This window comes from Dufourea novaeangliae, unplaced genomic scaffold, assembly GCF_001272555.1.
Source record: "Dufourea novaeangliae isolate 0120121106 unplaced genomic scaffold, ASM127255v1 scaffold295, whole genome shotgun sequence".
In the NCBI taxonomy this organism is placed as follows: domain Eukaryota; kingdom Metazoa; phylum Arthropoda; class Insecta; order Hymenoptera; family Halictidae; genus Dufourea; species Dufourea novaeangliae.
The window spans coordinates 23,908-34,777 of NW_015374168.1; the positions used below are offsets into that span (position 1 = coordinate 23,908).

Sequence of the window (10,870 nt, forward strand, 5' to 3'; positions counted from 1 at the left end):
TGTACTAAACTTGCATTACAATAGTTTTCAAATACAGAAATTTCTATACACGTGATAATGGTAAAAATGTACTGTAATCATAAATGTAGTTAATTATATTCTTTAATTAATTCAAGCTAAGCATAGGTACATACATACTTTAATGCATAGATTTAATTACAAAAATACATCAATTTTTTCTTATCAATTTCAAATTTGTGTATTATATAATTTACTTAATTACTCTAAAAAATTTTATAAACCATTTTAGTTAATATACTTTAGATTGTACACCCAAAAGTAAACTATCACTTTGGAATGACAAATCTTTACAATTTATTGAACTTTCCAAATCAGACAACATATTCTCGATCATAACAGATTTTATTGTATTAACAGTCCAGTCTTTTTGTAGAGTCCTTATTGTGTTTATTATTTCTTCTTTATCAGTGTACCACTCATCAGGTTCATATTTACAATACCAAAGGTTTAATGGTAATTCATGCGCCAAATTATATTGTGGCTTCTGAGGATACTTCACAATATCTAAAAGTTCTAAAATAATTTCAGGGTCTTCCTTTCCTTGACCAACAAGCAATAGAATACCCATTAAGCAACGAATTTGATGCCATAAAAATGCATGACTTGTTATATTCATTTCACATATGTCATATGCCGGAATGCCTTTAAAATTTGGTTTATGTAAAGAAACATTGGCATCAATAACTGTTCGTTTGTAGTTTGTGACTCCATTTGCTACATCCATTTTACAAATATTTCGAAAATCATGTTCTCCTATAGTATATTTAATTGCTTTATCCATCACATCTATATTCAACTTTCCCTTTGGAAAGAAATACTTGTACATTCGAAACTTGCAATCAAATCTTGCTGAGAAAGTGCTTGGTACTGGACACCATTCAATGCATCTTATGTTAGAAGGTAGTAATCTATTCAACATCTTACAATATGGAAGTTCATCCTTCAACTTATGTTGATCTGAAAGACTCAATTTACTTCTTACATCCAATGAGATAACTTGTGAAAAGGAACTAACACCTTTGTCTGTTCTGCCGCATCTATGGTAATTTGAAATTTCTCGTGATTCTATACAACAGCTTTTTATCAATGCTGCGAATAAATGCTGTTCTATTGTATCGTTAATACTTTCTTGTACAACAAATCCATTATAATCCCATCCCAGGTAATAAAATTTTAAAAGAATATGTCGCTTAGTACATTTTTCGAAATTAAATGGCTTTTTTGATTTTCGAACAGTATTTCCGTCTTTCGATTTTCCATTCAGCCTATTAATTATCGCTTTTAATTGTTTGTTACTTTCTTCCAGCATCACTATTTTCTCTATCAATTCCGATTTATCAAGTACCTCTAAATCCTTTTGCAAATTTAATTTTTGCTTCTTTTCCTTAAATATATTTGACATATTTTTTACTATATAAAAGTAGCTTCTTAACAAAGAAACAGAACAATAATCACGTTATTGTTGTTAGTGTTGAGTATTCACCAAAAAGATCTAAGTACTTTTTTTATTGTATGTTTTAAAACAAGTATAGTAGATTTTCAAAATAGCATTAGAACATGTTACATCCATTTGTATATTTGACACCACATATCATAAATACATGTATACACATATTTAAATTTCAGATATGGTTATCATAACCTCCAAATGAAAAATCTTTAAAAGTAAGGATCAACATCATTCAGAATGAATAGAAATTTATTAATAGTGTATCAAGAATGTACTTTAAGCTATCTTTAATAGCTTCTGTTTCTCAATAACTTATAACTTTCATAAACACCAAAAAGTTAAAGTTCCATTGTGAGGTTAGAAACATGCCTTTATTACTGCTCTCTTGCCTTCAATTTCCCTTGGTTCTGGTTCCCTTCCAATGGCTGCGTTCAGGAGACACAACCGTTGCGGAACCGTTGAGTGATTTTACTAGATTTGACTCTGAACGCTACACCCTATTTGGGTGAGCGGTAGCAAATCTAGGGAAATCACTCAACAGTTGCGCAACGGTTGTATCTTCTGAACGCAACCATTATATCGTTCCGTCATATGCGCCACGTTGTGGATATTTATTTGAACTACATAAAAAAATCTATACTATTATATAAAGAGAGAGCCGAGATGTATATTCGCGCAAAACTCCAGAACTACTGAACCGATCTTCCTCAAACTTTAACACATTATCATTGAATATTCTAAGACGAACATAGACTATGTAGCATATATTAAAAACGCATTACTAACATGTAATTTACATGTAAAATTTTTCATGTGTAAGCTATTCAAAAGATCACGAGACCGCGAATACGACGCCTAATTCGCACGCGCATGTGCATACTCGGCCCGCGAGGTAGATACCTCGCGTGTAGTAGTACCGCGATGTCACCATCAGGTGGCGAAGCTTCTCGCGCGCTTTCTCACAAGAGAACTGAATTACCGCGGAGATATACATATGTACATGTTAGAAAGAATGATTGCGAAGCATAAATTGTTCGTGCGTGTTTATTGGTAGTCTCTTTGACTACTAATATTATAAAGTAGTAAAGATTGTTTATTTTTATGAAGGTAACATGTAATTAGCTGAGCTAATACCTTCCCAATGGACATAGGCTATTACATATTAAAAAATTTTGATAATAAACATCAAAAAATTAAATAATATGTTATTCGTGATGTTACGTATAAAAACAATATCATTACGCTACCCACTACATCATCAATGGCTGTACAATTAAGAAATACTCTAAACTCTAATTCCACGTGAGCGAAGCCGCGGGGGGATACTGGAAAGTATGATAAGTTTGAAAATTACAAGTAGAACATTTTTAAGTTAAACAATGTTTCAAACAGAAAGTTCTTAAAATAATCTCTAATGTATTTTCGCAAACTCCTATCTCAAATTAATTACATATTTTGATGTACATGTATGTAATTAAATATATGTACACGTATGATTAATATCTTTAAGATTGAATACAAATCATTTACACTTATCATAATATATTGTATATATTGAAAAGTAATTTAAATGAATATTAAAATTATAGAATTATATTTTTTTTCAGAGTCGATATCTTGTTTATGATCACATATTTTCTTTATAATGTATTATCACGTTTATATCTTCAACGTACTGGCAATGTTTGCAATTCTTTCTACTTATTACGCTAGAGTTCACATATCTTCAAGTAGGACATCATAAAATGTTCAAGCAATGTTTTAGTTGCACAAAACAGCAGACGAATACATACATTAATAATTAATATCTGTTCATTTATCGTAACAAATTATATATTTCGAATGTATTTTTTGTTATGATAATACAAACATTAAATAGAAGGGTATGAATATTACCAATTACCAACTTACCTTTAAAAATATTTGTTTAATACACGTTTTACGTGATATTATAAACATTATTGATGATAAGATAGAATATTTCTAATTAAAACTGAATAAGTTAAATAATACATTATAATTCACGCAAATCAGTCTTTCAAAAGGTCAATTTTAAGTAGAAATCCATAAATATAGCAATATTGATTCTATTACGAACCCTCATAAACCACTCGTTTTAAATCTTTTTATGAAATCATAATTCTCACAACCATTCCATTTTACACCAATTGAATATATAAGTTTCTCTATTCTAACCGATTCATGTTTTTTTCACAATTGACTATGACTTTGGTTATCGGCTCAGACCGGAAATAGATTCTGTAACCGGAGAACTCATTTATGGAAATGTGATGGTGGCCGTACGGACGTCCTATTTTTGACTCCGTCGTCGAACGAGGCTCTCCTTTCAGTTTTCCCTTTCGTATACCGCTTTTACTAAACCGCTTCCATTAATTTTGCCAGTGCACTTTTTCGACTAAACGCTGTAATAAAATTAGCCAGGATTTAATAAATTCACGAGCGGACACTGTTCTACGAGATTTCAAGATTATATAAACTCGAGCATACTTAAATATATCAACATGTTTACGTACCAAGATCAGGACATCTGGCGTAGAATAACGTAAACATGCTTTTTACTTACTCCTTAAATAATCGTTTAAAATCAGGTCAGCGCTCAGGATATGGAATTTTACATTTTATTTATAATTCGAGATCTTTTCAGGCGATACTCGTAACTGTTATGGACAATCGATATCCATTACAAACGTTGCAAATCTTCCAAAAAAAGTATCGTAGAACACTTTTTCTTTTTCTCACTCCGACCAGTGCATATGTAACATCTGCAAGAAGAAAATCTCTAGTTGATGAGTCGAGGCTCGGCGGGAGAGACAACCGAGGCCTGGGAACGCATTGAAATACTTTGCCGATTTAAATAAAGCTGGCGACCACATGGTAGTCACGACAGGCCAGTAAATAGAGAACACGAGAGGCCACATGGACGTAGAAAGATGTTTCAGCCGCGTTACGGAATACGTGGAACTGGATCTATTTCTGACCTGTAGCTGCCAGTCCCAGCAAATAGCCAATTAATACAATCCTTTGGTATTGCAGTAACCGCAAAAATACATTTCCCTGCTGACGAACATAGTCGACGTAACATCACTTTTCTCATCGACGACTTCGTGGGAACGTGAAATATCGACGAAAATTTTATTTCTAGACATTCAAAATACGGCTTACATTCCAAAATTCCGTTAGTCGTTGCGAAATCTTCGCATCCTACGCACAAGGAACGTGTGATCAACTGTTTGATTAGTCGCCGAATGAATTTTGCGGAAAATAGCGAGTTCTAATGTTCTTCCCAGCTCGGTGATACACCTGGGCGCAGCTCCATACTTCTTTACATTCCATACGTCACATTCACTATGGGAAGTAAGGAAGCACGGAACAGATGCCCGGCTCAGGAAGACGTTCTTCCACAAAGGAATCTTCAACGATGGCTGATCACTATCCAACGAAGATTAAACCCTTACCCCATCACATAGCCGATGGTACCTATCTCATGATCCAAACGTACGATTACGTAATCCACTGATCCGGTAGAAGAGAAGTCCGCGTTTAAGAAAACATTTTAAAAACCGGTACGTTTCACCGTTCTCCAGGTACCTGATAATTCACTTCGTATTCTATTCGATTGCGGGCAACGTGTTTTCCGGGTGGTCCACTATGTTGGACCTTCAAAGCTGCCGCTGAGGTCCTTCAAAAGGTCGATAATTTCGATCGCGAGATGCAACGATCAGGGATCGAAGAAGACTAGCTCGAGTCAGGGGCTTCTAGCGAATCCTCTTGACCGGCTGGCTGCTTCAGACTGAATGCTACCAAAGCTTTGAGCACGCTTGCTTCAACGAGCCCTCTAAAAATGGCCGCACCGATCCCATTGGCCTCTCCATGTCGTAGCCGACACCCCCCGGCACATGTAAGCTTACACTTGAGACTACCAGGAGGCTTGCTTGCTCCCTCGTAGCGCATCGCGCCAAATTTGTCTTTACCCGAAAATAGTCAGTCCCACGGCTGCCACCACATGGCGACTATTCCTGGTCCAGACTCGAGTGATAACTTACCCAGGCCTCTGTCTCGTTCCTCCTCCCCCTCTTGCCCCCCTAGGCTTCTTCTTCCTCGCGTACCCCATTGCCGCTTCTTTTCTGTGCTCGCGATGCCGTACAAAGGCGTGCAGCTCCTCGCCCCGTACGTTACGGCGTCGTTAACCACAGAACCCGAAGAAGACTCGATAGCATGACATTCAACATTCAACCCTATGCCGTTCCACCGAGTTTTCCCCATTGAACTCTAGAATGTATCCGAACGATAACAGAGTACGGAAAACCTTAGATAAGCCGGGGTCGATGGACGTAGTTGTTTCGAAGGTATCTCTCAGTACCTCTCATTTCCTCTACTTAGTATCATGTAGCAAATTTGGGTATATGTATAGGCAGATATATGCAGATGCAACTGTACGTCCAGACAAAAATACATAGATATGTGTAAGAGTAAAATACGGACACTTTTCACACAGTGTTCTCTGTCTAACAGGCCGGTGATACCCCCAATACTCACAGTTATCGTTCCAGGTATAGAGTTCAATGGTTTCACCGCATGAAATTGGTGCCTCGGTTGAATTTATTATTCGTCTAAAGTGAGCTACCCTTCTATTTGGATGAATGGAATAACTGAGTTTTCTGTCCGTTTCGTTTACCACTCTTGGCCACGAGATGCATCGAAGTCCGATGTAAAAGCAAGATAATTCTGTTATCCCTGCTGTTTTATACCAAGTTGACGAAGTATAGTATACTCACAAGGAAAGTATGTATGCCCATGATACATTTTTTATGTTTTCAACATACATTAGCAATCAGAACTCTAAGAAGAGTGTATTCCTTTCTTTTAATCATTAAAAGTAGGAATCGTATTTTCATCACTGACATATAAAATTCGATACTTTGCGGAGCTTTTCCTAACGTTTCAAAAATCAAGAGTTAGTAGTTGACATTTCATAATTATTGACATGTTATTTTGTTTAAAGCTTAAAAAAATATCTTCTAATGTACATTATAACCATTCGATATAAAATTAATCCAGTCGTACTGTGATCGATTACGTCAACTGTTACGCACAAAACTTAATCAACGTACTTACTCTGCCCTTCCACGTATCCTGCATTATTTATATAGAATGATATTTTAAGTTGAATATTTGGCAACCACTTCTGGCGGAAGAACGAAACTCGTTTGCATTCCAGGCTTATCATCTCATCTGCAATTTCATACTCGAAATAGCGCACGAACATCCGCGAACTTTTCTTCAAATTCTTAAGGGGTTATGCCTACCTGCAAGCTCGAAAAAAGACATGTACTTTCGGAATTTATTTTTAAAAAACTTGAAGACTTTTTTTAAACATACGTCATTGTATTCGAAAGTGTATATTTTAAAGTGCTTACAGTAATTTCTTCAATGCAAAATATGAATAAATAGGGGACATATCAGCGATCTCCCGGCGGCGTTTTTATTTTAGGCGTTTTGCGGTAACCACTGTAACTTCGAGTTCGTTTATCTGAAATAAAAAATCCGAGCAAATTTGGTTAATATATTAAGTTATCTAGTGCTCGATTGTTCATTATCCTGAAAAATTAATTTACGACAAAATGGCGGCTGTTCAAAATAAAAGTATCGATTTTCGCCAAAAAAATCGTATATTTTTTATCTATAAAATAAAAACTACGCAATGAAATACAAAAAGGATCAGGAGGAAAAGATCAGGCACTAGATTTTTATGTATAGAATGAGTCCACCAAAGCTGAATCAGTTCGGTGCAGCGGTTCTCGAGATATTTTGGTCACCGATTTAGAAAATGTGGTTTTGAGAAAAACAAGTTTAAAGTTTCAAGTCAGGTTTACAACCGAATCAATGCAAATTTTTTATATATAGTTATTCTTAGTATTACGGCTTCATATACCTTTGTGTATTTACTAACACAACCATAAATTGCATTGGGGCACAGTATTCATGACTTACGCACCCGTAGAAAGGGATTCTACCACTTTATATCTGCTCCGAAACTTCCAAGACCGTATACTTTAAACGGGCCTAACTCCGCCAATTTTGGATGGATCAACTTCGAACTTTCACACAATATTTCTAAAATGATGTACTGGAAGAAAATATTAAAACCCAAAAATCGATTTTTTCGAAATTTATAAGTAGGCATAACCCCTTAATGTATACAGAAACTGCATTAAAAAAAAAGTCGCATCAATGAAAATAGGAATATAATTAAATTTAATTAAGAAGAACAAAAAGATGAAAGTTTAAAAAAGATTACTCAATTGTCTGGGCGTAGATATTCAATCAACGTAGAAAATATATCTATATATTTTATATAAGTAAGATAAATATATTACATATATTGGCATGAAGTGGCCCATATATTTTTTTTTACTTTGGTGGTACTTTTTTACGTACAACCACTTTCACATATTTTTGTTTTGTTTATATTATTAATTATTGGACATTGCATATACATAGAAGAGTAATTTAATATTCACTTGATTGTGAGAAAAGCTGAAAACATTTAAAATATGTATAAAGTTACTCACGAAGGAGATATAAATATTTTACAAAGTTGGGAAATCAATTTAAATTCATTTCATCAATCAGTTTATTCAGCTGAAAATAAAATAAAATATTCAAACATCTGTTAACGTCCTTTTTTTCTCATTCTTTTATGTTGCATCAATTATCACAGGAGTTGTATTGAATTTTACACATTTGCATACAGCATGCAGGTACTAAAAACACGTAAAATCAACAGTTTAGTCGTTATAAACAGTGATCAGTAAAACTATATGTTTACATATGAAAGTTAGGCTTAACCATAATAAAAATTTATAATATGACAATAAAGGAACATATTTGCAAAAAAAAAAGGAATGTACAATTATCGCTGTCTGGAGATAATAGCAAAATTGGTTTTTGCCCGGCCAGAATGCGGAATAGTTTTCAACAAAAACGTTGCCACGCGTAATTTCCACGAAGGCGATCCCACTCTTGAAGCATAATAATTGTTCCCCGTCGTAAATTCAAGCGGCTCTGAATTTACGTTAACAGTGAAAAATTAAGGCAAGGGTGATGCATAAATTACTGGCAGCTCGCAATGCAGTAAAAGTGTCAAACGATGCCATTAATCCTTAATGTCTTTTATACGCGACATTTTTCCGCGTCGGTTTAAGGAAATTCCGTCCCGTAAACAGGCCACGTAATGTGATTCCTCAAAATAACTAAATTGATCCCATTAAACTCTCTAAAACTATGACTTTATGGCCAGTGTCGCGCACATCTAATGAAACGTGTACCTCAAGCCTGATAATAAAATGGGGTGGCTAAGCTTATGTACATATATATATATGTATGTATATAACCATTTTTACGAAGAATAGAACATAATACGCGTCTATAGAATTTTTACGAAGAATAGAACATAATACGCGTGGACTTAAAAATTGCATTATTTTTTATGAAAAAATTACTCGGTTCTATATCGCAAAATTTTTCTGTAAAAGACTACTTTGGAACCATTAAGTGTAAAAAGCTTCGTGCTGATTGTGAAATACATTATAGAAATACCAACAGGTAATCTACCATTATTTGTTAAATTCGATGTTAATTGTAAAGAAATCCAGAATCTTTGTCACCTAACAATATTCTCAATTCTTTCACTATATTTATGAAACAAAGAACATAAAGATAATTTGAATTTAAAAGTGTGTAACAAACTTTTATTTGAGAAGAATACTGGATAATTCGTTGTTAGGTTCCAGTAAACGCTATTCGTATATGTATACATATAGATAATTGAAACTACCAGTATTCAGTGTTGTTTTAGAAGGTATTTTCAATTATCAAGCATTTCGAGTATAAAACCCACCGCACACGGTGCTTGTTTTCTTGCAGGATCGCTTGCTTGGAGCTGTGCATGCAGCCATGCAAGGAGCGGTGCTGGCAAATGACATCCTACTATTCCTACTGGCTGCGCTGCAAATTCCGCTGCTGGATTTCGTGATTACTCCCATGCTATTTTTCCTGCAAGTTTTCTAGACAGCTCGCATGGATATCCAATCACAACACAGCGTGTTGTCACGTGATGTGATCTCTCATACTCATGCACTGCAATACAAGATCTCATAGTTTTTTTAATTAAAAAATTAATTCGATCTCGAGAGGGTTTACCTAACCTAAAGAAGACTGTAAAATCTTGTAATGCAGCGCATGAGAGACTACATCACGTGACAGTCCGCTATATTGCGATTGGCTATTCATGCGAACCAGCTAGAAAACTTGCAGGAAAAATAGCATGGGAGCAATCGCGAAATCCAGCAGCGGAACTTACAGCGGAGTCTGCATGCACAGATCGAAGCAAGCGACCCTGCAAGAAAACAAGCACCGTGTGCTGCGGGCTTTATACTCGAAATGCTTGCAAGCTGGCTAGCGAGATCGTTTGTCGCAAGTATTATTTATAGAATGTTATTTGCAGCAATAATGGTGCTGGCAAACGGCCAACGCTTCTACAATGTGATGTTAAACCAGCAATTAATCAGAGTTTTATTTTGATTGTGTCGCAAATATACATATATTTAATGTCCCTAGAAAGTTTATGTTCAGCAAACTTTTAAATATCGATAATGTCTCTACACACAAAAAAAAACAGAATTTTAATTTTAAGCAAAATTAAAATTCTGTTTTAATTCTGTTTAATTTTTAGTAATTGTAATAGTAAATTCTACCTCGCCCCTCCGTACCCCGAATCTAGGTGGGTAATATACTCGATGTATTAAAATATATATTCATTCCGCGTAAGAAATGGGAAATACACAAAAAGTAGACGTAAAATATAAGTACGTTGGATGCTAAAAACAAATATTTAAAAACATAATACCCGTTGAAATATAATCTTCATTTCGGGTCACATGGACCCGAGGAGAACAGCATGGTTGAAGAGAGCAGGTTAATGGAAATTTAGGAAATCCGGGAACTATTTAACTGGCGAGACACGCTGTCCAGCTGAATTTTATTAAGAGATTGTCCAATGTCGGTGAAAAGTGGCCCCGAATACTTCGCGCAGTGTCGCATCATTCCGTTTGGAGTCGAGAGGAATAGAAGAGAAATCCTTCAGCTCGCGTCGCGACGTCTCCACCGGATCTAAAATTACTGGCAGCCGAAGACGATGCATTCGCAGTCCGGTGAGCCGTGCGAAAACGAGCCACTACAGGCTTACGCCCTAATACAGCCCCTATTTTTGGACGTCGCGCTGACGCCACGACAGAGACAACTCTTCGCAAAAGAAAATCTACGTTTTTTCTCTTCCCCTACCCCTACATTCATCTTCCCTTGCCCTCTTCGTGCTCG

At 35.5% G+C, this 10,870-nt stretch overlaps 1 protein-coding gene across 1 annotated transcript; it reads right to left on the reverse strand.

Moving 5' to 3' along the window:
* Positions 1–250: 250 nt before the first annotated feature.
* Positions 251–1,423, reverse strand: LOC107192034 (tRNA pseudouridine(38/39) synthase). Its single transcript, XM_015581212.1, has one exon. The coding sequence runs from the start codon at positions 1,421–1,423 to the stop codon at positions 251–253; it is 1,173 nt and encodes a 390-aa protein (XP_015436698.1).
* Between the last annotated feature and the right edge of the window lie 9,447 nt (positions 1,424–10,870).

Coding starts and splice junctions, on each gene's coding strand:
- LOC107192034 (XM_015581212.1), bottom strand. CDS start 1,423: ATGTCAAATATATTTAAGGAAAAGAAGCAAAAATTAAATTTGCAAAAG.